The 26,871-nt window shown below is 45.6% G+C and overlaps 3 protein-coding genes and 1 pseudogene across 5 annotated transcripts; 3 read left to right on the plus strand and 1 right to left on the minus strand.

Annotated features, from left to right (window-relative positions):
* Nucleotides 1–2,915: 2,915 nt before the first annotated feature.
* cabp1b (calcium binding protein 1b) lies at nucleotides 2,916–5,294 on the plus strand. The gene is made up of 7 exons (XM_076164367.1): nucleotides 2,916–3,008; nucleotides 3,896–3,926; nucleotides 4,023–4,166; nucleotides 4,266–4,375; nucleotides 4,512–4,586; nucleotides 4,704–4,776; nucleotides 5,178–5,294. The coding sequence occupies exons 1-7, from the start codon at nucleotides 2,946–2,948 to the stop codon at nucleotides 5,201–5,203; spliced, it is 522 nt and encodes a 173-aa protein (XP_076020482.1). The 5' UTR covers nucleotides 2,916–2,945; the 3' UTR covers nucleotides 5,204–5,294.
* Nucleotides 5,295–10,018: 4,724 nt separating this feature from the next.
* On the plus strand, nucleotides 10,019–21,766 carry LOC143011043 (uncharacterized). 3 transcript variants are annotated; one of them, XM_076163703.1, is made up of 8 exons: nucleotides 10,019–10,498; nucleotides 15,388–15,827; nucleotides 16,321–18,163; nucleotides 19,210–19,309; nucleotides 19,406–19,808; nucleotides 19,845–19,971; nucleotides 20,327–20,420; nucleotides 20,829–21,766. In XM_076163703.1, exons 1-8 carry the CDS (start codon nucleotides 10,149–10,151, stop codon nucleotides 21,027–21,029), a joined length of 3,558 nt encoding a protein of 1,185 aa, XP_076019818.1. In that variant the 5' UTR covers nucleotides 10,019–10,148; the 3' UTR covers nucleotides 21,030–21,766. The 3 variants fall into 3 exon arrangements, with proteins under 3 accessions (XP_076019818.1, XP_076019817.1, XP_076019819.1); XM_076163702.1 differs by having other exon boundaries at nucleotides 10,020–10,498; nucleotides 19,210–19,808; XM_076163704.1 differs by lacking the exon at nucleotides 10,019–10,498 and adding an exon at nucleotides 11,422–11,715 and having other exon boundaries at nucleotides 19,210–19,808.
* Nucleotides 21,761–23,395, minus strand: LOC143011044 (signal recognition particle subunit SRP54 pseudogene; annotated as a pseudogene).
* A 638-nt stretch (nucleotides 23,396–24,033) lies between these two features.
* brf2 (BRF2 general transcription factor IIIB subunit) lies at nucleotides 24,034–26,281 on the plus strand. The gene is made up of 4 exons (XM_076163995.1): nucleotides 24,034–24,316; nucleotides 24,615–24,677; nucleotides 24,778–25,099; nucleotides 25,209–26,281. Exons 1-4 carry the CDS (start codon nucleotides 24,187–24,189, stop codon nucleotides 26,041–26,043), a joined length of 1,350 nt encoding a protein of 449 aa, XP_076020110.1. The 5' UTR covers nucleotides 24,034–24,186; the 3' UTR covers nucleotides 26,044–26,281.
* The last annotated feature ends 590 nt before the right edge of the window (nucleotides 26,282–26,871 follow it).

A 26,871-nucleotide genomic window follows, 5' to 3' on the forward strand; every position in this document is an offset into this window, starting at 1 on the left:
AGGTTCCATCAGAAGACCTTCACTGTGTCAGTCAGCTTGCTTGATAGGAATGTGTGTGCGAGTGTGGATGAGAAAGAGCAGAGAGACACATTCATTTACCTCAGTGTGTGTGTGTGTGTGTTTACATGTTAGGTTCGCACCCCAGCGGCTGAAAATCCACGTGACATTTCTTCCCTATTCGGCTTTGATCTAAGTCCAAGCCCCTTCAGCTTAACATGACTTTGTGAATAGCGTGTGTCTTCCTGCATGCCTGTGTGTGTGTGTGTGTTTGTGTGTGTGTGTGCGTGTGTGTGTGAGATGGCAGAAGGATGCTGGGGTAGAGTGGCAAAAGTGAGATGGGAGAGTGGGGACATGAGAGAGCGTGAGTTTTATTTTTAGCTCCACAGCCCCACATCCATGTGTGTTAAATCGAGTGTGTGTGTGTGTGTGTGTGTGTGTGTGTTTGGATTAGTGTCTCCAGTGCCTTGCTCAGGGGAAGGTAATATGCACGCTGTTTTTTCTCTCCCTTTTTTTGCCGAAAACTGAGTGAGTGAGCGAAAGTGGAGAGAGAGAGCGAGAGAGAGGGAGGGGGGAGGGGGATGGATAGAGGAAGAGAGTGTGTGTGTAGAAGGAGGGATAGAAGACGCTGTAGGGGAGAGGATGGGATGAACAAGCACGCTTGCTCTCTCTGCGTCTCACTCTGATCACACTCGCCTCCTCCTCCTCCTCTTCCTCTCTCGTCTCCACGTCTCTTTGATATCTCGTCTTCTTTTGTTCCTTCTTATTGACGCGCCGTCGTCCCCTCTTGTCTCAGTGCCTGGTCCCCTCTTTTGTCCCCTGCATCCTTCCCTCTTGTAGCTTCTCCTTCCTCTTCCTCCCCTATTCTTCACTCTATGACGCCCGCCTCCCCGCCCCTCTCTTACCCTTTCTCCCAAATGTCCTCTGATATCAGCCTGTGACCCACTGAACCTCGCTCTCCCGCTCTAATTCAACTCTTTTACTCCTCATGCATGCACGCACGCACATTCACACGCGTGCACGTGCGCTCACACACACGCACTCACGCACGCTCAGAGAGAAAGCGTAGAACGGGAAGAATTTGTGCAATGGGCAACTCGGTTAAGTCACTCAAAAAGAAGGTAAGGGTCACCTCTGAGGTCTTCTTCTTCTTCTTCTTCTTCTTCTATTTCTATCCCCTACATGTTGCCGCATGTCCGTCTCATGTCTCCGTCTCCCACCTGGACCATGATGATGACCTGCATCACCCTGTCCCACTTTGTATTCACTACCAAGCTGTCTTTCGCCTGCGTGTGTGTGTGTGTGTGTGTGTGTGTGTGTGTGTATGTGTGTGTTGTGGTGCACATGGCTGCTTAGTGGACGGTTACAATCTCAAGTGTCGTATCGAAGGTAAATATCTGCATGTGGTCGTCGGCTCGTTACTCTGGTCAAGACACCTGATTGGCTAAATGAAGTGTTTTCAGTCAATCCAGCTCTGCAGCCAGAAGATGGCGCGGCCCTGCTGGGTTCACCTGCAGGCTTTGATCGGTCCGAGTCAAAGGTGCAAACAGGTGAATGGAAGGATGGGAGATACGCACACGTTTCCTCCATTGGCAAAAGCGAAACAGTTGCGAGAAGGCGATTGCCTGTGCGTTCGTGCAGCTCTCACATCGTGTTCTCGCCGCGTGCTCGGGTGCTTTCTCAGCACAGCGGCCAAACAAATCTACAAATAGATTTTTCCCCTCATATGCCCACAGCTGCACATCCTTGAGGAAGTGCAGTGTGACGAGCAAACTGTTGACGCCATCTGTGCAGAAACAAAAAAGACGGACGGTGCGCCTTTTAGAGAAGTTCTCGCTCGACTTCTTGGTCGGCCCCTTCTTGAAATGTTTTTCTTCTTCTTTCGGGTTACATAAGTGTGTGTAGAGTGTGTGTGCGAGTGTGTGTGGCTCTCGGGGTACTTTTTCTGGCACGGTTCGCCCGCACACAGCACTTGTTCCATGCATCACTAGGTCAGATTAGCCGGTGGGCATCCATCCGCTCCTGTGGTGGAAACTGTAGGAACGCAAGAACATGGCATTAGGATGCACGGGAACAGATGGATGTGAAGGTCATCCGTGGAGCAAAAAGTGTGTGTGTGTGTGTGTGTGCACTATGTTCACTCTTCATCACGCATGCATGCATGTATGTGGCTAATGTTTAATGTAGAAAATGTGACAGTTCAGTCCAGCTGCTTAGACAGAGGAAGGACACGAAGACCTCAGATGAGCTTATTAGTTTCATTCCCTCAAATATAAAGATGACATCATCCGGATTAATTGTTCAACCTTATTTGGCATTATGCAGATGACGCTTGCCTCTTCTTGGGTAAATTGCTCGCTCCTCCCAGTAATTAGGGAAGAAATGCAGTGAGAATGACTTTTGCCCTCCTGGTTGATTGGCAAATTAGTGATTAGGGTTAAATATGTGTCTGAACTCAAGGCGACCGTGGTTCTAGCGCCATCATCCAGATAATAATTCATTGTAAACAGGCCATAAGATTGTACTCATAGAAAGGTGACGTCAGCCCTACTCATCCCCTTGAACGTTGACGTACTGTAATATAACTAATTCAGCTACGGGTAAAGCTTACAGAACATGACCGGTTCAGACTGGTTCTCACTCTGAGGGCTTCTCCTCCATCATGTCCAACGTCCTCTCTGTATCGCTCTGTGGCCTCTGACCTTTGCTTTTGCAAACCCCCGCCCCCACCCTTCCCCGACTCCTCCCACCTCTGACGCTGTGTCACGGTCTCTACCCCCCCCTCCCTCCCCTGTCTTTGCCCCTCACCCCCCCCTCATCTCCCCTTGCCCTGGATCTGGCTCCAGGACCAGAAGAAGAGCTACAAAGCGGTGCAGTCCTGTGAGGAGGGGGGCTCTGGGGGGGCCTATCTTGAGCCGCTAGTGGCCCTGGCCCAGAACGGAGCCAACATGCACAACGTGCTGGGGCCCGCATGCATCTTTCTACGCAAGGGCTTCGCTGAGAGCCGGCAGGCTGTACGTAAGTCCAGACATATCCATATGCATGCATGCAAAGAGCTTAAGCACACAATGCAAGAACATGGACAGCATGATGAGGGGGACCGTGGTGTGTGTGTGTGTGTGTGTGTGTGTGTGTGTGTGTGTGTGTGTGTGTGTGTGTGTGTGGTGGTGGTTTCCTCTCACTGTAAAACCAGTATAGCTTAGTTTGAGTCGGGTGGTGCAATTGAGAACAAAAACTGGAAATCTTTAGTCGGAGAAGGTTTTATGAACAGCTGGGAAGGTAATCAACTGTGTGTGTGTGTGTGTGTGTGTGTGTGTGTGTGTGTGTTTGTGTGTGTGTGTGTGCGTGTGTGTGTGTGCGTGTGTGAGAATCATATTGACCAATTAGAAGATCTAAAAAGGACTTTTGAAGCAGTGTGAGTGTGTTGGGGGGTGTGTGTGTGTGTGAGGTGCAGAGGACGATGGTTCCTCTCAGTCTCTCCTGCAGCGACAACATAAGTCAAAACAAAAGCAGTGATTCTTCATCGCAGAGCGCCACAGTCTGTCTCACGGGTCTCACTGGGGGTGTGTGGGGTCACACCCACTGAATATATAACGGGATCAAATGAGTCAATACTCTACTCACTATACTTTGATCACAAATGCCGTGCTATTATGAAAGTATTATTTCCCAGCAGGATGTGATGAAGATGAAGAGGAGTCTGCATGTTTTCTTTGCAGCCAAACACTTCAGCAGGTGATCCGGCTCGTGACTGCCTGCTGTGTGGCTGCGAGGAAAACCTGCAGGCTGCTTGACACAAAGGCTGAGCTCATTTCTTACACCGTCAGCCTGCATGAATCTCACGGTCTCTGCGTTGTTTGACCCCTGACCCCTGACTTTACACTGTGATCTTTCACAGGACCGACAGCTGAGGCCAGAAGAAATGGATGGTACGTCAAAAATAAATGAGGATGAAGAGCAGCAATGATTGTGTGTTTTTGTTTTTGTTTTACTCTGCGTCACGTTTGTCTCCCTCCTGTCTGCAGAGCTGCGTGAGGCGTTCAGGGAGTTTGACAAAGACAAAGACGGTTTCATCGGCTGCAAAGACCTGGGGAACTGCATGAGGACAATGGGCTACATGCCTACAGAGATGGAGCTCATAGAGCTGAGTCAGCAGATCAACATGAACTGTAAGTCAGTCAGATGCTGTGTGTGTGTGTGTGTGTGTGTGTTAGGGTCCATGTGAGAGATCACCCTCAGGTTTGCTCTCCTTTCTTCTCATATGTCAGTGGGAGGACACGTCGACTTTGAGGACTTTGTGGAGCTCATGGGGCCCAAACTTCTGGCTGAAACCGCAGACATGATTGGGGTCAAGGAGCTGCGAGACGCTTTCAAGGAGGTGAGGAAAACAATGGGGAACGGGTCAGAGCACAACAAACAAACTGGAGGCAGAAAGTGCGAAAAGACAGACAAAAACAAAACAAACAACCATTGCCGTTGTTCTCACAGCCGAAATTGTTTTTGATCTTTTTCAGTTTGACACAAATGGCGACGGTCAGATCAGCACGTCGGAACTTAGAGAGGCGATGAAAAAGCTTTTGGGACAGCAGGTAAAGGTGACAGACATCATCAGCTGTGGTGTCTAACTCTTATCCGTCTCGCTCTGTACGTCTTTGTCCATTGTCTTTGTCTTTGCTGCGTTGATCGGCCACAACTTGATTCTGCAGGTCGGCCACAGAGATCTAGAGGAAATCCTACGAGACATCGACCTGAATGGAGATGGACACGTAGACTTTGAAGGTAAAAGGGATATAAACCCCCTACACACACACACACACACACACACACACACACACACAGTTCAAGTATAAGCATAAACCCCGGCATGTGTCTGGCTGGTATCCCTGCACTGCACTGCCGGGTGAGGTGAGGGGATGAAGCGAGTAGGCCCGTCTGTCAGATTATCTCCATGCCAAGGGATTATGTCACCTCGTAGATTACCCACCGGGGGGAAAGATGCACACACGCCGACACAGATGAAAATAGCGGCTCCCAATAGTGCTGCAACTATTCTGGGTGCGCTGTGTTTCCCGGCTGTCTGTGGCTACACGTGTCAGATTTGAGCGGAGATAGAATGACGACATGATCTTGATACAGAATAATTGTGACGACACGCTGGCTGTCCTTTCCATAACGTACAGAATTCGTGCGGATGATGTCCCGGTGAGCTCCTGGAATCTTGACCTTTACCACCTCGGAGTCCTTCCCTGGTATCGGAGAGGAAGGAGGAGAGAAAGAGAGACCGACATCTCGTGACGGATCTTCTGTGCTGCGGATGAACAGGAAGTAAACAAAACAAAACATATCACCTCCGCCGTGAATACTGCCACACCGGAGCGTCAAGGCTGCGCCGGCCGCGCACGCCGGGAGCAACGGTGTCGATTATATGCTGCTGTTACTTAATGCGGCTGTTTTACTGACTTTTACAAAGTATATTTTCAGAGCATATTTTTCCTTTAATAATGAATAGATTTATATTGCTGGTGTGGTTGATCCAGTGGGTATAGAGGGTCATCAAACATTAACTGTAGCAATTAAAGACGTACTGTATGTCAGCACATTCCTGTTTTATGCTGAGAACAACTTAGGCACAAATACAATATGGCAATATGCTCATATGTTGTGATTTTTATCAAACTTTCTGTATATATTTGTGTTTTGTGCATCCTATTGTTTCTCTTGAACAGCCTATAGGTTTGTTACGTCCCTTTAAGATATCATTAAGTCCTAATAAAGGCAAGAAGACGATATTTGTTTGGTAATTATATCTAATGTAGCAGTCACACAGAAGCCCAGGATGTGTCAATTTTAATTTGAATCCTTCAAAATGCAAAACGTATTGAAGGAAACACTCACCAAAGAACGTGAGCTCTGAATCCAGGCTGAATTTGTGACAATCCCGCATGAATACTCAGTGCAAGTACAGCACTTTGACTTTGTGACTTGATTGCTCGACGCTCTGAGCGGTCCTGATGTGAAAACGTTCCATTTTTAACTTGTATACCTCAAAATCAATCCAAACAATCATCGCCCCTTTAATGACACACTTACACCCTGCTGCATTCATTTACAAATATTTATTTAAGAATCAGCAGGGTCATTCTTTGTAGAGACAACAAAAAAAAAGCCAAAGAAAGTTGACAGGCGTGTTCTTTTAGTCTCATTCAGTGTAGTAAGTATATGCAGTATTTCGTATGAGGTCATCCCTCGGGTGATATTTTACAAGGATTGAAAGGTGAGATCCCCTAAAGTGGACACAGTGGTGTTATGCATGAAAGAAGCTGGAGATATTCTACTGAAGGGGAAATCTTACATTGTGACTTTTCTTGTCTTAACTGTGTGAAACTATGCATGCCAGAAATAAGTGAAGTTTGTAGCAGAGTATATGAAAATAAAAGTTTTTATTGGAACTATAGGGCAGAGGTGTCACCAGTGTCTCTCTGTGTGTGTGTGTGTGTGTGTGTGGGGCTGAAAAATACATCAGTACACACCAAGCCCCACCCCCCTGCTCTGATTGGCCCAGCTGCTGGTTTGTACAGATCACTCAACTTAAGCCTGTGAGAGATGAAGCCCACCAGCTGTCATCACATTCCTCCTCTGACCAGGAAAGACTTTGTGTCCTTTGACCTGGACGACAATCAAAGACAAGTACAGAGATGTTTGTGAAACTAATCCTGATGTTTCGTGTTCTCTTTACCAGACAGGTGATGGCCCCGTGTCTTAGCCTTTAGGTGTTATAGCTTGGTTTGTATTTCCTGTTGACAGCCTGTTGTGCAGGTGTCTCAGCATCTCTCTCTCACCTTGTCCTTCACTCATCTGCTGGTCTTCATTGTGCCAGCTGTTCTCTGCGTCCTGTAGGCTACATTAGGACACTTTAAGAGCGTCGAGGTATTTTCTTTGTTGTTGCAACTGAACAAATTCAGAAATGACATATTACTCATAAGATCCAGTTTGTCGTTTCATCCTGCAGTATGACTAAGAACCAGAAGAGGGCAGTGTCTTCATAGTTTGCCATGCGAACTTACTTCCACCACTTCAACCATAATCTTGTAGTTGTGATGTAGATATTAGAGAGGATTTGCAGCAAAGGAGGGGCTGTGACTCAAACGTGGGTGAAGTCATTGTAAACATCTCTGTAGGACTCATGCCATCCAGGAGGTTTACATCATACATTATTTGTTATGGACTTCTACTTGTCTCAGTTGAATCACTTCATTAATATCTGATGTATAGTCAAATCTACAGACTATGGATGTCAGAAGGTTTGCAGGACGCCGCATTAAAAAACAGTTTACTCCCACCAAGGTTCGGACCCGGTACTTCAATCAGGTGATGGAGTGGAGACATGACTGAGGCTGTAAGGAAATAAGTTTTACCTTCAAAGTTCAAACTGTGAGGAGATTACTTCGTTTGTTAATGCGCAAGATAGCCAAACTGCTTTAAATTTCGATGAAAATGCAGACGTTTCAATACGCAAACCCGGGTTAAACCATGACTGGCTAAGGGCGGGGGTGCATTGCTAGTTTTGAAGAGGTTTTGTTTCTTTCCAAAGGTAGGCGTAATATTGAGAAACTATGACAAACTACATATTAAATGATATATATAGAGTGTAAAGATTATGTTTATCGACGGGGGCAAGGTTTATGTGTGTGTGTGTTAATGTGCTGAGCTTGGTTAAGTCCACGCAGGTTTAGTCCCGTCAGTTGTTGACACTGCGTCCAGCGGACACACACAAAAGGATGTAACCGTAATGTTTTGATAAATAAATATGTAGATTAATAGTCTGGCTCATACAACGATGATGTCATTGCTCATTCTTGTAATATTTCTCAGGTTCAGTTCAGATCACGAGTCCTCTCTTCTTCTCTCTTCTCTGTAGGCATCATGGCTAAAGAACCACTGTCATCTTTGGCTCAGATTGAACTACTGATGAGTGATTATAAGTGATTATTTTGGATAAATAGAATGTCCTGGATAGGCACTTGTCTAACTGTAGTTGTAGTCATTATCATCCGCGTCTCACACAATAGATGACATTCAGTTCAGTCAATGAAAACCCATCAATACTACAATGTAGACCCTGGTAATTCCAAACAAAGTGATTTGTTTTTGCTTGTTGACCTTTCCACCAATAGTAAATAGAAATGGCTTCAAGTGTATCCTGAACCCTTGAAATGACGTCACTCGTTGTGTTTGTAATGTTTGCTTTCTCATTTCACGCTGAGTGATTATGTTCAACAGCCCACCCTCATCTTTCCTGAGGGTCAGGATGATAAGTATGACTACGTGACCAAATGTTATTCTTATGGTAATGGGAATACAGACTGTTTGAAGTCTGGCCCTGCATCCTCTATAGGCACCAGCATCAACAACACATCAGTGACAGGGTTGAAAAAGGGGCAGCTTTGAAGTCGACAGCACCGTTTGTTTCCTAGTTTTCCCTCTTCTTCTTTATTTTTGCTTGATTTGTTTGATTTAAGTTCATTTCCGGTTTGGAGACGCTTTCTGGAACAGGGATGAATCGTGATGATGACTCTAGCTGCTGAGGATGATGAGCAGGTACCAGTGAACAGAGAGGTGAAACATCAAACCTTGCAGAGACACATCAACATCACACATAAACATTTCTGAGACAAGCAGATGATTTAGAGATCTGCTGTGTTGAACTTTCTTCCTATTTTCATCCTTTTGTAGAAAGAGGAGGACGCAGTGCAGTTTGCCATCCGAGTGAAAGCAGCGATAGCAGAACAGGAAGGATTGGTGGATCTCTTCTGGTGAGTAAATGTCAGAGCTTGGCTTCTGTTTTGCGAACTCCATTATTAAAGTGAAGTCTGTATTATCCGTTACTACCGTTTCTTATTTCATTTAGATCAGTAGCTTTATTAACCACACACAGAATGTGTGAACATGTCAAGAGAACTCGCTAGAAGGAGTTTATTTGAACAAACTGTGCTCACTTACTTTTGTACCCCACAGAACCGTGGAAAGCTTTTTTATGCAATGCTACATGAATTATTGTTCATGGACACCACCCACATGAAACATGAAAGGTTATCAAGCCTGCCGCATGATATTTTTCACAGTTTTGACACAGGACACTCGCACATACTGCCCGTTCCTTATATCTTGTTTAGACCTTCAGGGCTTTGTAGAGATAAAGAATGTGTTGAGCCTGAGCGTCTGCCTGTGCTCTCTTTCACGGTGTGAGTCGCTCTTTACTTTGTTCGCCACGTGTCCTCAGGGATGGAGGGCTAAAGGGAGCAAAGGTGAAAGATGCTTTCAAAGAAGAGGAGCAGAAGCTTTACAGCAAAGTTGTTGTGGGTGTCCTGGGAGAACAAAGAGGACACAAACATTAACAGGGTGAAATTACACAAGATGAAAGCATCCTGGGTCCAACCAAAGCACCATGAAAACACATGAACATATACTCTTCTTGTACGAGAACTTGTAACTTGTGTTTGGACGTTCACTAGAATGCTAGAGCAAATCTATATTCTTTATTAACAGAACTGAAATCAGGAGAACGGATTTGCACACAAACAAATGCAAATATATCTTATGTCTATATGTCTTTTATTTTGAAAAATAACACTTTTCTTGGTAACCTGATGTTGAGTTTCTTGCTTGCGCAGATTTCAGTCAGTGGTACTTTAATAGTAGAAGCAGCTTCACAGCATTGGTTTCATTTATTCAGGGTCAATATGCAGCATGAGACACAAACGGAAGGTTTTCATTTTTACAATATGACGACATGCAGCATCAGTTCAATAACATGGGGGTCTTGGACGCATGACCTCAGCGTTTAAATATACTGGGTGCGGGCCTGGATGACACACACAGACACACACACTCACACGCGTACGCGCTTTTAACACTGACACTTCATTGTCAGCTGTGTGTAGCAGCGTGTTGCTTTTAGAAAGTCAGTAACCTGTAAATTTGTGGGCGTGTCTTGGTGTGACCACGCCCCATCAGCTGTTTCCTTAAACGCGTTGAGAATAGCGGCGAGTCCGAAAGAACTTTTGGGCACTTTTACGCGCTCCCACGGTGAAGAGCAACGGCGATTGATCACCTAAAGCGTTCGACCCAGGCGGCTACCAGCAGCGGCAGCCATGTCTCTGCTGGCGGAGCAGAGTCTCTGGTCCCCCACAAGCATCCAGGTAACGGTGCTCCAGGCGAGAGGCCTCCGGATAAAGGGGAAGAGCGGCACCAATGACGCCTTCGCGGTCATGCAAGTGGGCAAGGAAAAGTACGCGACCTCGGTGGTGGAGAAAAGCGTGGCTCCGGTGTGGAAGGAGGAGGCCGCGTTCGACCTGCCGCCCCTCCATCAGCGCGCCGCGGACCGCTGCGCCCTGCAAGTCCACGTCCTGCACCGGGCCCTGGTGGGTCCCGACAAGCTGCTGGGACAGACCACCGTCAACCTGCTGCAGCTCAGCGAGGACCAGAGCCGCAACAAGACCGAGTGAGTGGGTGTAGAGTGGGCTTCACTGCCTGGGGTGAAAGATCAGAAAGGAGGAAGGTGTGGGTAGCATAGGAAAGAGGGGAAGAGAGAAGGTCAGAAGAGATAAAAGGAAAGTGGTCTCATTTTATTGTTGAATCTGAATGTTTGGATGGAAAGATGGAAAACAAACTTGGAGTGAATGCAGGCCTTTATCCTGCTGCTTCCTCCAAACATCTGTGTAAACTGAGGATTAGAGTTTCTATATGAATGTCTTTATGCTTGATTTGTTTATTTGGTCAAACCTGTATTTCATGATTTGGGCTTATGAATGATTTATTTTCCTCTGATATTTGAGTTTCTGACTAATATGAGTTATTGGAGCCATGTAGCACTGCACAGACGTACACCTGGCGGCTGCAAATCAAACAAACTCACACAAGCACGTTAAAGGATTCACTCTGTCACTGACCAGACTCATCAAGTGGAAGATTCCCAAAAGAATTCCTAGATTTGACCTCGGCATGCTCAGCGGATGACAGATTCCCTTCAAAAGGATTTGACATTCATAATATTTACTCCCAATAAAACACAAATCTCTTCACAATAATCCACTGTAAAGTCTCAGAAAGAAGTCAAACTTTCCTATATTTAAGTTATATCATACTTTGTGAAGAGATTTGTGTATTTCAGCCAGTCTGGAAAAATGTTTCATTAAGCTGCTTCTGGGAATTTCAGCTCCCCCACCATGTGACTAGTATTACCCAGAAGCAGACTGCATACCTTTTTAAACACCCACACACACACACACACTCTTGCTCTCTTTCATCATCCCCGGTTGTTTTGTCTTTGCTCTCTATCATCCCTTGGAATGTTAAACCCGGTCATATCTCGGATCAGGCGGTGAACTCATAAACAGTTGTGAGCCTCCCTCAGTAAAATCACATGTTTTTGATTGTAAACGCTCTTTTAACAACATTGTTTCTTCTGTTTACTGTCCGTTAATGCTCAACTCAGTCCACCGACCTCATCGTGGGAATGTTCCAGCTTATTTCAGATAAATGGATCATGAGGATTTGGTTTGTTTGTACCTTTTTGGTTACGTATATGTTTGAGGAATGAGGCGTTGAACTTAGAATCTGACATAAGAGCCTAAATCTGCCATCTGATGAATGTGCAGGTCTCCCAGCTTGAGCGTCACATTCTGGGACTTTAAACTCTGATTTTTAGAGCCCACCAAGGTCAGTTTTTTTTCTTTGTCTCCCACACACACACACAGTCACATAATCCACACAGAGAGACGGTGTGTTATGTTCCACAAGCTGCTGATAGCTCTGCTGTTTAAACTGCGGCTTCCTGTGGATTCATGCGATCCTCGATCAAACAGCAATTATTGTGTTGAATTTAACCGTGGTTTTCGTGGACTCTCTCTGGAAACAAGTCGCCTTAACAAAAAAGCAAATATACTGCATATTCAGAGCCTATATTCAATCCCTCTAAACAGCATGTGAGCCTGACATCTACATATAAATGATGATAACGGCCTGGGTTACGGTTTCATTTGCAAGATATAAACAGCATTTGTTGACATTTTGCCCTATTTAGGTATAAATAGTAATTAAATATTGCAGATACTTGTTTCTAATGATCAGGTTCAGATATGCTGTAGTTCTGTAGATTGAGATGTAGCAGAGAAGAAGCTGATATGGAGGAAGGAGATGGAGTCCAGGACAGTGTGATAAGACGGTTAAGTCTAGATTTCTATTGGCAGTTAAAGCAAAAGTGCTGGTGTAGTGCAGTGAGCTGGGGTGAGGTTTGATTCTGATTAAAAGGCTCTGGAGGTGTTGATCTCTTTAGATGCCTGTGGAGTTGAGCTTATCTTCTCCCCAGGTGTGATTCCTGTCTGTTCTTGTTCTTCACCCAGGCCTTTTGATCCGTCTCATTGACTCACCGAGCGTGGGAAGGTTGAGTTCTGAGTCCTCTTGTTCGCACTTTGGCTCTTTTTTTTTTTTAAAACAATAGAACCAATCTTGTGGGTTCATCCAGATCTTTGAATGTAAATGTACGTATGCGGAGAGGCCAGATGATTCCTGGCTTAGTCTGACAGTAACAAACATGCGGCTTGTGTGTTTATATGGCAAGAAAAAAGACAGAAAAGCGGCATACTGGGTTACTAAATTCACATAGAGTGGAAATGTACACATGAAACCTGATTAATGTGCCACAATAACAGCATTTCCATAGATCTCATTAGTCATCCGTCGTACCAGCACGGGGTCGGCCCTCAAAGTAACATCAGAGCCACAGTTTTGGGAACCCCAGCGGTGGAGAGTCCTGTGTTCTTCACCTACTTATGCTGAATATCCACTGGCCACATTGCTGTAGTTTCATCTCGCACAAAATCAAAAGGTGACTTCCTGTTGTAACCCAGCAAGTGTGACAGGTTTATTGTTTACAGATGGAACCTTCTTCCTCCACCGTCCACACAGACAGGAAGCCACGGTCGAGTTTGACCTTTTGGCTTTATCACAGCTCAGCATGTTTCACCCGCTCGGCTCTTCTCTCATTCACACTCAGCTGCCTTTTGTGATAAGAAGGTTCAAGCCGCACAGGGCCATTGTCTTATCAGCCTGTCAGGCTCTTGCAGGATGTGTGTGTGTGGTGGAAGGAGAACATGCCGACTCATGCAGTTTGCTCCTCCTGGTTTGCGTCCGTGTGCAGCAGAGGAGCAGGACTCTGTGTACTCGGCACAAGAGTGTGAGATTGTTGCGTTCAAGGGCATCTTCATCCTCCAGTGTTGAATGAAAGCCACTCTTTAATCCTTCCTTCTCCTCCTCCTCATCCTCCCTACTAACGCCCAAACACTTTCGCAACTTCCCTTCTGTCCAAACTGAACTGAATAACTTCTCTCTTTTCTTCTTCTCCATGTGGGTTTGGTTTCGTTTCTCTGGCAACAGTGAGTTACAGCGGTGGCTCAAGGTTACATTTGTGGTCATTCAGCTCTCTTCCCTTTGCAGATAGAGAAAATGAATTTCCTCTCCCGTAGTACTGATCTTCTCAAAATCCTATTCAACTATTCAGATCCATTGGGCTGCCTGTTGTTGTTTGACAGCAGGGCTGCGACCTCTTCGTCTGGTCTGTGGAGGAACAGATTGAGACATCTTTTTAGAATTAGGTCTCACAGAAACTTTTCACTTATCCTTCACTGCGCTTCTTCATGGGCCTCAATACATTATCTAGAGAATGAGGTCAAGTGTTGATGCGAGGCGCTCTCCATCATTGTGATGGCTATCCAATCTGGATGACCTCATATGTAATCGGATCTCCGACGCAAGTAGCAAGGTGTCAGTTTAATGTGTGTGGCAGCGATGGCGTGGCGTTATAAAATACACCCGCCAGTTGCAAATGTCAACCGAATAAACCCTGTAAACAAGTTGTTATCAAGGACATTTCCTTTCTTTTTTTACTGTGAAACTAACAAAATTTACGCCGTGATGCCACAGAGTAAATCCACTTTCCTCATATGTTTTCCTGCAATTAGAGTCATAAACAGTAACTTAAACAACCCTAAATTCTCAGCAGTTATTATTATTGTAAATAGAAATCACAGACCAAAGCCTCCTGCGGGACAAAAAAAGGCATTTTCCTTTTTAATTTGGTTTGCGGCACCCGTGGGAGTCATTCCTGAGGGTAAGGCTTAAACAGATTCAGCATTACCGTTTCTCCGCTCAGGCCTTTAGACCCAGAAGCATTATTGCTTAATGTGCACAAGCACGTGCAAACAACACTGGATGTACCGTAATCTTCCATTCACAAAGTTGTGTAATGTGTTGCTGAGGAGGTTCCTTTCTTACACAAACACACACACACACACTCACTCTCACATGGACCCCCACCCCCCCGTTTCCTGATTTCCTCATTTCCTCAGTAATTCAGGTTTCAGTCATGGAGTTGTTTGTTCAGCGAGCTCGACCTCGTGCAGATTCTGCCTGAACACACACTTTGTATTATGCTGACTGTTCACTTTCATTGTTCTGCTCTTTATGAAATGGAAAACTTCTTCTTCTTCTACCTTAAATGTTGGACCATGACACAGAAGCAGCAGCAGTGTGATATTGATAGTTCCAAGTATTAATGAGAGTTAAGGATTGTGGTAATGTAATGTGAAAGCTTGATTGATCAGTTCTGAGCTTCAATCAGTTGCCCTTCAAATGGATTTCTGCCCAAATTTGCTTCATTGGTCTGCAGATTGCACGAGACGGACGATCGATGCCCATCTGTTGTATTAGACGAAGACCTACATATTGAGACCTGAAACTACAGGTTGTTAAAGGCCTTTTCTGATCTGATGCAAGAAGCTGTTTTTAGATGTAGCACACGCACGCACGCACGCACGCACGCACGCACGCACGCACGCACGCACGCACGCACGCACGCACGCACGCACGCACGCACGCACGCACGCACGCACGCACACACACACACACACACACAGTGAAGAAAAGGCCTCTTTCATGGTCGGTTAGCTGGTTATGCTTAAATCGACGCAGACTTTCCAAAAACATTCAGACTGCTACTTAGTCATTTTCCATGCTTCTGTTTTTTTACTGACTTAGACAAAAAACTGACTTGGAAGTGTTTCTGTTTCAGCCCAACATGAATGACGGCTTTTGTTTGGATCCATCAGTGTGAATGATTGATTCATCAATGTTGCTCCATTATTGATTGCCCCCTACTTGAATATTCATGAGTGAATGGAAGCATGGCAGTGGATTCAGAGTAAAGTCACAATCGAGTTTCTTTTTAAAATGCTTTACTTTTGAAAGAATGTTCCTAAATTAATGAATAATATATCTGGTGATAGTGAAGCTTCAGGATAAATGTGAACTTCAATCCGTGTTGCTTTTCCACAGATGGTTTAAGCTGCTGGACAAGGCCGGGAAGTCGGACAAAGACAGAGGCGAGGTCCTTCTGGACATCCAGTTCTTGAGAAACAACATGACTGCCAGCATGTTCGACCTCTCCGCTGCCGGCAAGCAGCGATCTCGCCTGGGCAAGCTGAAGGACAAAGTCCGTGGCAAGAAGAAAGACGAGCTGACGGATACCACGTCTAATGTGGTCCCGTCCCTCGGCCAGGTTCTGACGGACAGCGAGGAGGAGGAGGGACACGGGGGTGACGTGGCTGTGGGCAAAGAAGAGAAGAAGAGTAAGAAGAAACAGAAGCTGAAGTCTTTGTTTTCCACCAAGTCGAACCTGCAGAGGAACATGTCTCAGTCCATGTCTGTCCTGCCTGCCAAGAACTCGTCCCTGACCGGCAGCTCCTCATCTGGGCTCAACGTGGACTCCTCTGAAGGTCAGGGGGATCTACTGGAGCTTTTCACTCCTTCTGTTAGTGCCAGGTGTCAAAATGCTTTGCGTGCCAAACAAAATGTACCACTACTACAATTTTTCAAAAATATGGTTTCAACTGGTTGATGATTAATCTCACAACCCAGAATTAAACATCTGCAGCTGCACAAACCTACAGTTAGACATTAGAATAACATTAAAAAGATTACTGCATTAAATGGTTAGAGGACAAGAAAATGCAGATGTACATAACAGATGTGCAAATGTAAGAGTAGTGAAGTGCAAATAAACAAAAAAGATGTCAACTTCATAACTCTTAAGAACATTATCAACAATGTAGATGCATAAAAAGTGAATATGTGTATGAGTAAGTTTGTGGATTAGGTTGTGATTATAAGCAGCGGAAATATTCAGTATCTATTAGAAAATAACCTTTCCCTAAGCCCTCAAGTCTCATTAGACTCCTTAAATGTTTCTTTTCTTTCTCGTCCCTCCAGGCAAGAAGAAGTTCAAGTTCATGATTCACAAACGCTCAGGCAGCTCAGACAGCAAAGAGTCTCAGGGCAGCTTCTCCTCCAAACGCAGCGCCTCCTCGGCTGCGGAGCAGAGTAACGTCTGCATCAACGGGAGTCACGTCTACTGCGAGGAGCGGCAGCCGCGGAGCGCACGTGCTGGCTCGGCCTTCAGCCTGAGCAGCTCGGGCCGAGGCTCCATGGAAGACCTGCAGAGCGGACAAGCCCGCGAAGGCTCCACGGCCTCCTCGGACTCCCTGAGACTCATGAGGCAGTATTCACCTTGGACAGAAGAGGAGGAAGAGGAGCAGACGGCTGAAGAAGAAAGGGTGGAAGTGGTGGGAGAAGAGGAGGTGAAGGGGCTAAGTAAGATGGAAATGATCAGGCAGGGTGAAGAAGAAGTGAGAGTTGAGGAAGAGAGGAGGAGAGAGGAGGAAAAGGTTAGGGAAGAAGAACAGGAAAGGAGAAGGGCGGAAGAAGAGGAAAGGGTTAGGAAAGAAGAAGAAAGGAGGGGGCTAGAAGAACAGGAAAGGAGAAGGGCTGAGGAAGAGGAAAGAATACGAGCGGAGGAGGAAAGGGTTCAGGAAGAGATCAGGAAGAGACGGGAGGAAAGTGTAAGGAGACAAGAGGAAGAGCAAGAGAGACTGACAAAAGAGAGGAAGATGCAAGAGGAACAAGAAAGGAGGAGGGTGGAAGAGGAAAGGGTTCAGGAAGAGATCAGGATGAGACAAGAGGAAAGCGTAAGGAGACAAGAGGAAGAGCAGGAGAGACTGGCAAAAGAGAGGAAGATGCAAGAGGAACAAGAAAGGAGGAGGGTGGAAGAGGAAAGGGTTCAGGAAGAGATCAGGAGGAGACAAGAGGAAGAGGAAAGCGTAAAGAGACTAGAGGAAGAGCAAGAGAGACTGACAAAAGAGAGGAAGATGCAAGAGGAACAAGAAAGGAGGAGGGTGGAAGAGGAAAGGGTTCAGGAAGAGATCAGGAGGAGACAAGAGGAAGAGGAAAGCGTAAAGAGACTAGAGGAAGAGCAAGAGAGACTGACAAAAGAGAGGAAGATGCAAGAGGAACAGGAAAGGAGAAGGGTGGAAGAGGAACGGGTTCAGGAAGAGATCAGGAGACGAGAGGGAGAGGAAAGACTTGAGACGAGGAAAAGGAGGCAAGAGGAAGAGGAGGAGAGGTTTGGGATGCAAGAGCGTGTGAGGTTAGAGGAGAAGAGGCTGAAGGAGGAGGAAGAAGAGAGGAGGCGGGTGGAGGAAGAAGAGAGAATCAGAATTAAAAAGCAGGAAAGGAATAGGCTGGAGGAAGAGAGGAGACATGAGGAGGAGGAGAGGGCCAGGAGGGAGGAGGAGGAGGCAAAGAGGAGGCAAGAGCAAGAAGAAAGGAGAAAGGAACAAGAAGAGATAATCAGAAGGGAGGAAGAAGAAAGAATTAGGATGGAGGAAGAGGAGAGGGTGAGGTTAGCAGAGCAGAAGAGGAAACTTGAAGAACAAGAAAATATGAGAGTCGAGGAGGAAGAGAAAAGTCAGAGAAAGGAGGAGGAGGAGAGGCTGAGGATGGCGGAAGTGAGGAGGAGAAAAGAGGAAGAGGGAGCCAGGAGAGAAATAGAGAGATTGGCGGAGGAGAGGAGGAGACTAGCTGAACAGCAGAGGAGAGCTGAGGAAGAGGAGCGGGCCAGGAAGGAAAAGGAAAGACTAGCGGAGGAAAAGAGGAGGCTGGAGGAGGAGAGGCTGAGGATGGAGGAGAAGAAAGGGAGCAAAGAATTCACCTCCACTAATCCATTCGATGAAGAGGTTTCTGAGGAGGAAGATCTGAAGTCACCTGCTGAGCAAAGGTTGGTGCAAGTCTCCTCACGGTCTGTGATGAAGATGGAGGAGGGATCCTCATCTTCACTGACTGAAGTCGTGGCGTTAGTCAAACATTACAAATATCTCCAGAACACTGCAATTTACATGGAAATGAGCTCAAATGTTTGTTTTTTTCCTCATTACCGCCCCCTACGAGTTATGTCGGTACTGCATCTTGTTTATTTAAAGTAGAATTGAGCCTCAATTGATCCATACAGATGGGATTTTTCCCTTCAGGATGTTATGAAGATTTAATCCAAATTCATGAAAAACATGCTTTATAAAGTTGCTTACTGTAGCTTTTAATCTTGCGCAATCGGGTGTTTCCAACAAACGTAGGATGTGTGTTTGGAAACATGTTACGTGTGTCGAGCTGACGTCAAACGCAGCCAGCAGGTAACCTTATCCTCTTCCTCCAGGGACCCGAGTAACTGGAGGAAGAGCAGAGCGACACTTTATACTGCAGGACACGAGAGCATAGAACTAGAGTTTCAATGTGCCACTGCTAATTTTCCCAAATGTGAAATAATAAGATATCAATCAGCCGTACTTTACCAGATTTTCAGTTTTGGAAGGTAAAATTCAACGCACCTGATGTCATTTGATTTCCAATCTTCTTTTTCTATGCAATACATTTTCAGTGGCGTTTTTAATTTAAACCTGACACGGTCATTAAGATTGCATAGCTGTGTGTGTGTGTGTGTGAGGGTGCATTGGATTCCAGCGTGCAGACTGATAACAGATAGATATCCTGAGACAAACACACACGGCGTGTCTTCAGTGTGTGTTGCCTCCTCCACACGCATGTCCAATTACATGAGGTGTCATAGTAACGGGCAGTGAAGATGACATCAATCACGAGGTCATATGAGGCTATTTTGTCTTCTTATATAGGTACTTTCTACGCATTTTCTGTTGACCTTTTGTTTGTTCACCAATTTATGAAACAACCTCTCTAGTTTTTGCATTTTATAATAGTTGGGATCTTTTGCATCTTTTTGCTAAAAGCTTCTAATCTCTGTCCCTAATGTAGGCTGCAGAGGGAGAAGCGGCCAGCTCCTAAGCCTCCGCTAGTCAATCAACCCGAGAGTCAGAAGGAGCAGCAGAACCACTCGATGCTAAATCTATTGATGGTAAAAAGAAAAGACAAAGAAGTCAAATCTGCCAGTGTTTCTCCTCAGCGATTAGTGCAAGCGATTGCTCCACTGAATATGTCTCCAACTCCAAAGACTGTTCAGAGTCCAGAAGGCCAGAATGTGACGGACCCTGAACATTCCCAGGTCACCACAGGAAAATCCGTCCAGCATAATAAAGGTCCTGCGCCGGCTAAACCTCCATCATCGTCTCGGTCAGTTCAAGCCTCTGGAAGTGGCTCGGCAGCAAAGCAGGTCCCTGTTGTGTTTGGGTTAAATCCATTTGAAGATGATAATGAAACGGGACATCAGCTTACAGCCCAGGAGAGCGTGGGTGTCCACAGCCAGCGGGGTCGCGCCCCCACGAAAGCAGCTGCGCCTCAAATACCTGATAAAGATTCCACCACTCTGGCAAAAGTCAAGGCCCCTGCTCCTGCTCCTGCTCCGACCCCTGCCAACAGAGCAGACACCTTCACCGACCAAACCGCCATCCAGGGCCACGTTTCAGAGGCCACAGGCGTTCCTGAGGCCACAGACTCCGAGCCTGTCCAGGAGACCTCAGCTCAAGTCGTTCTGCCGCCCTCTAAGGATCAACCTGTGACGGCAGAGAGTTTGGAGGAGGCCGGTGGGAAAAGAGAAAAGCCTCCTGTGTCCACTCGCAGGTGAGGATCTACAAATGGAGAAACTGTAAACTCCTTGATTTACACTTAGGCTGAACACGATGAGAAGATGTTGAAAATCTCGTATGGACAAACATTGCTGCTTTCATTGAGGTCAAAGATTGCCCTTCAAGTGTGTCGAGAACTGATTTAATGAATTCTAAAATTGATGACATTGTTGCAGTTTTTCACTTGATGTAATCCTGTGAAACCCCTTTTTTTAAAAATTATTACAATCAAATCCCGACTGGATTCTGTTGCACCTGTACTTGTTTCTGCCGTGGCGTCTTTTACATCTCGGCTTTCTCATTCACACACACACACTCACTCTCGTGCGTCATTTCATTGGTTTCTGCAGGCTTCTACCTGTGAAACCGCTGAATCCCTCGGCGCAACCACCCATCAACAATCCATCGAGTGTGATTGTTGATGAGCCCCCAGGAAAAACTGAGGTACATTTTTCATTTTATTTCCTGCAGCCACAGCCTCTCTGATGATGGATTTAGCCTTGACCAGTAAACAATTTCTTGTCAAAAGTAATTCTCCCATGTGGTAAATTGTTGCTTTACTGTTTTTTTATTTCAAATTGAATCTATTTCGGTTTTAACTTCAGATAAAAATGTAAAATTTCATCTTCTGTCAATATTTGTTTTGATTAACTAATTAAACAAAGTAGTAATTGACAGGTTGGTAGATTTTGTGAACAACTGTTGCAGCAGTCGTTGATCAGAGTCCCATCTCTGTTCATGATATGTGTCCAGCAGTCTGTGTGTGTGTGGGTGCGCGGTTGTGTTTTCTGTACCGGCACTGTGTTTGAGTGTGTGTGTTTCACGTGCTTGATGCTTTATGTCCTCCTGCAGGTGAGCGGCGGTGGGCAGAAGAGGCCGTACTCCCAGCTGACTCTACAGGAACTCGTCTCTCTGGTGCAGAAACAGGAGAAGCAGCTCTCAGACAGAGACAGAAAGATCTCACAGCTGGAGCAGTACATCGACAACCTGCTCGTACGTGTCATGGAAGAGAAACCCAGCATTCTCATGTCTCTCGGCACTCTCAAGTGCTAGTTGAAACGTTTCAATTACGCTGTAGTCCCACTGTCAGGAATCATCGCAATGCTTGCACTCCTGTCAGAGGCCGAAGAAGAATCTGACATTCATGGAAGGAGCCGAGCTGGAACCGTCCCTTTGAATGACTTGTGGACTGTAATATTGATACAGAAAGCTGGCAAGAGGGTAAATTGAGACTTAATGATGAAGGTCAGGACGTTCTGTATATTCTTAAATCTTCCAGTGACTTTAAGTGGCCGAACATTTAACTAAAATTTAACCCATTCCACAAATAATTCCTTCCTTTGCACATGTGTGTTTTGGAAATGACCTTTTGTCTTGTACAGAATATTTGTGATAAAATAATTTGTCAAACAATTATATTAAAATAATAAAAACATAATTATAAGTACATTTTGCATCTAGTCAACTAGTTTCACACCAGCCCACACTATTCATACCGGCTTTGTTTACAAGTCAATATAGACACAGACACAGACACACACACAGACAGCTGGCTAATGTGTCTTGTATTATTACACTGTTAACGCTTTGTCAATGTTCCAGTTAGCCAATCTTTCCTGATTACGCTGCATCTGTTAGTCCACGACGCCTTAAATGCACTTTACCCAATCTAAACTATTACATGTAATACACTGAATTGATTTCTTTTTTATACTATATGTGTATGTGTGTCTCTTGTCGCTGCTGCATTATGGTATCAAATATGTAAAATAAATAAAGGGAAACAAAATGACAAATGACTACCTCATCTTCATGTAGTTGAGTCAGTGAACGTTACATTGGAAAAGACGGACAAAGCAACAAGTAACAAGCACGTTTGTGAATACAATTCTATTACAAAATTAGCAATGCCGTCCTGCTTTCACGGCTCCAGACAGTCACACGCTGTTGAATCCCATCATGCCTTTCATGTTAACAGCTGCTCCCTGCTGTAACTGCTGCATCATGGTCTGGAGGCCAGTCATGCCCCCCATGTGGTCCAGGATTTGGGGGTCTATCATTTTGGCCGCCTGTGACAGGTTGCGCTTTTTGGACATGTCTCCTCTTCTAAGCAGGCCTTTGATGCTGCCCATCTTCTTCACAATCTTGCTGTACTCCGTCAGGATCTCTTGTACGTCCTGGGGGGCCACCCCGGACCCCCGGGCCACCCTCTGGACTCTGTTGGGCTGCTTACTGAAAAGCTTGACATCATCTTTACTGTCCAGTTCCTGGTCGTTCATGCTATCCATGATGATCATCTGTTTCTTCAGTCTTGCTGTTGTTTCCTGCTCGTTTCCTTTGCTCATGACGTCTGTACAGCCCGGAATCATTCCCATGATCTGGCCAAGCGGTCCCATCTTCATGACGTTCTGGAGCACTTCATACATGTCTCTCAGGTTGAACTGGACGTGTTTCAGATTGTCGATCAGTTCCTTGTTGTCCTCCAGCTTCATCTCGTTGATTCTGTCGATCAAACCATCAACGTCGCCCATTCCCATCAGTTTGCTGATGAACGGCTGTGTCTTAAATGGCTCAAAATCGTCCATGTGTCTTCCGGTTCCCATGAAGATGATGGGACTCCTGGTGGCAGCGACAGCGCTCAGAGCTCCGCCCCCCTTAGCTTGTCCATCAAGTTTGGTGACAATGACGGAGGCCACGTCCACTTTGTCTTTGAAGTGTTTGGCTTGAACCTCACAGGCCTGCCCGATGGACGCGTCCATCACATACACAATGTTATCTGGTTGGACAGTGTTGGAAATCTGCAGCATCTCTTCATACAGGGAATCCTCCTGTTTGTGTCGTCCACTTGTGTCCACAATGATGATCTCAAAATGCTCCGCTTTGAACATTTCCACGCCCACTGAGGCGACCAGCACAGGATCCATCTCTGTGTAACTTCCATAGAAAGGGATTCTGGCTTTGGTGGCGTTCTGTTTCAGTTGATCAAAGGCACCGGCTCTGAAGGTGTCAGCACAGATCAGACATGTCTTCCAGCCTTTCCTCTGGTAGTAATAAGCCAGCTTGGAGCAGGATGTAGTTTTGCCGCTGCCTTGCAAACCCACAAACATAATGACATTGTTCTTTCCTTTAGTGGAAGTCCAGGCCTTCACACCAGGGTCCAAAAGCTTCACCAGCTCTGTGAACATGGCGTGCTAGATCATCCTCCTCTTGTTCACACCAGATGCTAAATTCTCCAGGTCTATGGCTGCTTTGACATTTTCTCTCAGCTGTTTCACCAGCTTGATGTTCACGTCGGCCTCCAGCAAGGCCATGCTGACCTCCTTCAACATTACATTAAGAACCTCCTCATTGATGATGGTGGCATTGCTCAGTGACCTGAGCGCTGAGGTGATCTTCCTTCCCAAGTTGGCCAACACCATGATGGCGGTCTGTGCGAGTCAGGAGGTCAGCTGAAAAGAAAAGTGACTTCTGACAATCTTCACCTCTGATTCATAGCAGCTCAAACTGAAAACATCATCAAAGCCTCAGTGACCTGTCATCAAAAAGGAGGGTTCATAAAGACACAACTGATTGCACTACTGTTGAATCAGATAAGAGGTAGAGAAGACTTATGAATTAAATCTAGTGATGCATAAGTATGACATCATTGTTGTGCATGTATGGCCTCACTTTGTTAGTTCAATGACATCACTTTGTTTATTTAGTAGTAGATTCTGACGCTGTCGTAAACAACATTGGAAGCAACAGTTTTTTGATTGTAAATTTGACTTTATAATTCCGTGTTTCCTGATCACACTATATGAAATAAAACCTGCCTCGTCTTATTGTGCACGTGACAAATGCTGTTTGCCAAGGCGTATTTAACCTAATTGTATCAAATCGATCTCCTTCTACTACTTGCTATATCTGGTGTAATATATCCATTTCGCATTGCTCGTGTTCAATCCAAGAATAAAGTATTGCTATTAAATAAGTGAGTGAGACGCTTTTATGCGGAACCTATGACAAGTCGACTGTTTGTCCGCCCGGACGACATTGACGCGCCCCCGTAGGCCGGTTCAGGAACGTTCATTGGTCGTTGGAAGAGTTCACAATAACTCTTGTCTCCAAACATGTACCCTGCGACATGCTAATCACTTAGCTGCGTCAGAGTTGTCATTATACGCGGACTTTTCTCTTGTTTTCTGTGAGACTCTAGCGGCGGTAGAAAATGTCTAGTGTTTGCCCCGAATGCGGCTCCTCCAACATAGTGGACGAAGCTCTGTACTCGCAGCCCCAGCTAGTGTGTGCGGACTGCGGCTCTGTGGTGTCCGAGGGCGCCCTGGTCTTCGCCGGCACCTGTATGTGACTTTAATTTGTTATTTTAAGTTGTTTTTATTTTTTATTATGATTTCATACATGTTCAAAGATTTTTGAATATTTTCTGTATTTTCTGTAGATGTTTGCACCGTCGAATAATTATTTATGAATAATTATTTATTATTCGATATATTGTGCATTAATACGATCAATGCCAACACTGTTTCACTATTTCCCAGGTTCATTTATTAATTTATTAATTATTTAACATTGTTCTTCCTCCATCTTGTCAGTTCCTTCATCAGATTCTTTGCTTGACTGATTTTTATTGTTTTACAGATTCCAACTACAGTTTAGAGTTCACGACTGCCTCCAAGACTCCATGCCGGAACCTAATCAAATGTAGGCTCGATTACCAAAGGAGTAGTTTCATCTTCTTCAGGTGTGACGTCATCAGTAAGCTCACACACCTCTCGCCTGTGTGTTTGTTGTATCTCGACAGGTCTCCAACGTTTGGTTGCCATATGTCGGATTCTGAGGGTCAACAGTGAAATCGAGGAGCTTTCAAGGAAGTATTACAAACAGGCGTATGAACATAAGAGCTTCTTCCGAGTCAGCCTTGACAAGAAAGAGATTCTGGCTGGCTGCTGTGTGCTTGTAAGCTGCCAAATGTTAAACTGGCCCATAACTCTGAAATCCATCAGCTGCCTGCTGGATGTGGACCTGTGTAAAGTGAGAGAGATATACCTGGAGTTGATCAAGTCCCTCAACATCGAGGCTTCTTTAATCAGCATCACTGATGTCATGGAGAGTCACGCTCAGGAGTAAGTAGATGTACAGATGCGTCCAAGGACATAAATGAGTCTGCAGATGTTTGGTGTTTAAGATGTGAAGATGATGCCTCTGCTCATTTTGAATCTTTATTTCCATTAGGTACAAAATCACTTCTTCTCACGTTCCTGAAGAGTTTGCAGAGGAGCCTAAGGCCTTGACGAAACGTGCGATGGCCCTGGTGGAGCTGGCGGCAGATTCCTGGATCGCCACAGGCCGTAGACCCGTCCCCCTCATGATGGCATCCATCTTCTTGGCCTGGCAGTCCATGAATCCCAGCAAGGTACGCCGCAAATGCTCACTAGAGAAATTCTGCAAACTAGCCAATGTGAACAAGCACAAGGTGGCATCCAAGAGAGTAACTGAGATAAAGGAGGTGCTGTGTAAACTGGGTCAGGAGATCCCCTGGATCAGAGAGGAGCTGACACCAGACTCGGTGGTTCAGCAGGTGGAGGATATTTTAGAGTACAGGTTTTCTCTGCTGAGGAGAGCTCTGAAAACCCACGAGCAGGCCCTGCTGGAAGAGGATCAGGCCAGCTGTGAGGACTCCACACCTGACCTCCAGGCAGGTGGACCAAACCCAGAGCTTAACACACCTGTGCAAGTCTCACACACGCCCTGTTTGGACTCATGTCAGCCCGACGCCGAAGATGCTCAGCAGTCAGGAGACGGAGATTCATGCGGAACATCTGAGATGCAGGGCGACAATCAAGAGACAGAGGCTCCAAAATGGGCGAAGAGGTTACTGTTTGCTCCGCCGTGTACACTGAAACCCAAGAAGAGACGACTGAACGACGTGAACGATGTCCTGACCGATATCACGGGTTACGAGGAAATCCTGGACAGTGACATCAACCAGTACATCCGCACTCCCCGGGAGGTCAGAGATGTCATTCTGGCCAAGGAGATGCTGGAACAGTCTGAGGAGAAGCAATGATGGCAGCGCTCCTTTTGCTCACATTTCGTATCTATGGTAAATATCTGACGTAGCTTCAATGACTTATGGCTGAAGCCTTTTTATTTCATACTGTTAGTTTGATCTTCAGAGCTTCAGAGCTGCTATATTTGATTTAGATATCTGTTGTATTGTTTTGCTTCTTGTATCCTGAATTTGTTTTCCTCTTATTAGTTTGGCAATGTCTGGGTTTTGCACCGAATACTTTTCAAATAAAAAGCTTCACACTAAGCTGTCGTCCATGTTGTGATTCAGTCACAGAGAGAGGAAATCTAGAGCGATGATGTCACAGAGCGGCCAAACGACAGTACATTCATTTGTGGTGGGGAAATAATCATGTTTAAGTGTTAAATGGCTGTTTAAGAGTTGTTGTGTTGGATGTAATAACTTGTGCACACTGAGGAGGTACAGACTTTTACTAACGACAAAACAACCACGACAGGAACAAAGGTGTGTGTGTGTGGGTGTGGGTGTGGGTGGGTGGGCACTGTTATGGACACGTGGCGGTGAGCGGATTGTTTTATCGTTTGTTTGTTGTGCGTGTGCATACAGTCCACCAGAGGGGGCGCTGCTGACGACCACACTGATGGAAATGCTTGAAAAATGCTGGAATTAGATTTTTAAAAAGCCTGTGTATGTCAATCTGATGCAAATAGTCAAATAGCATGTAGAAACAGACGCAGAAATAACCAACATCCAGAGAATCTCAGTATTTACAGCATCACACCACTATACAGCTCAAAACTATCCTATGTCACACGATATGCATGCAAATGAGGATGAACACAATGTATACTAAACAGCTGCAGC

The sequence above is a fragment of the Genypterus blacodes genome, unplaced genomic scaffold, assembly GCF_046128005.1.
Source record: "Genypterus blacodes isolate CSIRO-AG114 ecotype Tasmania unplaced genomic scaffold, CSIRO-AGI_Gbla_v1 ptg000133l_1, whole genome shotgun sequence".
Taxonomy (NCBI): Eukaryota; Metazoa; Chordata; class Actinopteri; order Ophidiiformes; family Ophidiidae; genus Genypterus; species Genypterus blacodes.

What these genes read in the sequence shown, in the direction of transcription:
- brf2 (XM_076163995.1), top strand. Translation starts at nt 24,187, where the DNA reads ATGTCTAGTGTTTGCCCCGAATGCGGCTCCTCCAACATAGTGGACGAA. An exon ending in CCTGGTCTTCGCCGGCACCT is followed by an intron (nt 24,317 to 24,614) that starts GTATGTGACTTT and finishes ATTGTTTTACAG; the next exon opens with ATTCCAACTACAGTTTAGAG. An exon ending in ATGCCGGAACCTAATCAAAT is followed by an intron (nt 24,678 to 24,777) that starts GTAGGCTCGATT and finishes GTATCTCGACAG; the next exon opens with GTCTCCAACGTTTGGTTGCC.
- cabp1b (XM_076164367.1), top strand. Translation starts at nt 2,946, where the DNA reads ATGCACAACGTGCTGGGGCCCGCATGCATCTTTCTACGCAAGGGCTTC. An exon ending in GCTTCGCTGAGAGCCGGCAG is followed by an intron (nt 3,009 to 3,895) that starts GCTGTACGTAAG and finishes GATCTTTCACAG; the next exon opens with GACCGACAGCTGAGGCCAGA. An exon ending in TGCGAGACGCTTTCAAGGAG is followed by an intron (nt 4,376 to 4,511) that starts GTGAGGAAAACA and finishes GATCTTTTTCAG; the next exon opens with TTTGACACAAATGGCGACGG.
- LOC143011043 (XM_076163702.1), top strand. Translation starts at nt 10,149, where the DNA reads ATGTCTCTGCTGGCGGAGCAGAGTCTCTGGTCCCCCACAAGCATCCAG. An exon ending in CAGAGCCGCAACAAGACCGA is followed by an intron (nt 10,499 to 15,387) that starts GTGAGTGGGTGT and finishes GCTTTTCCACAG; the next exon opens with ATGGTTTAAGCTGCTGGACA. An exon ending in CCTCCTGTGTCCACTCGCAG is followed by an intron (nt 19,972 to 20,326) that starts GTGAGGATCTAC and finishes TGGTTTCTGCAG; the next exon opens with GCTTCTACCTGTGAAACCGC.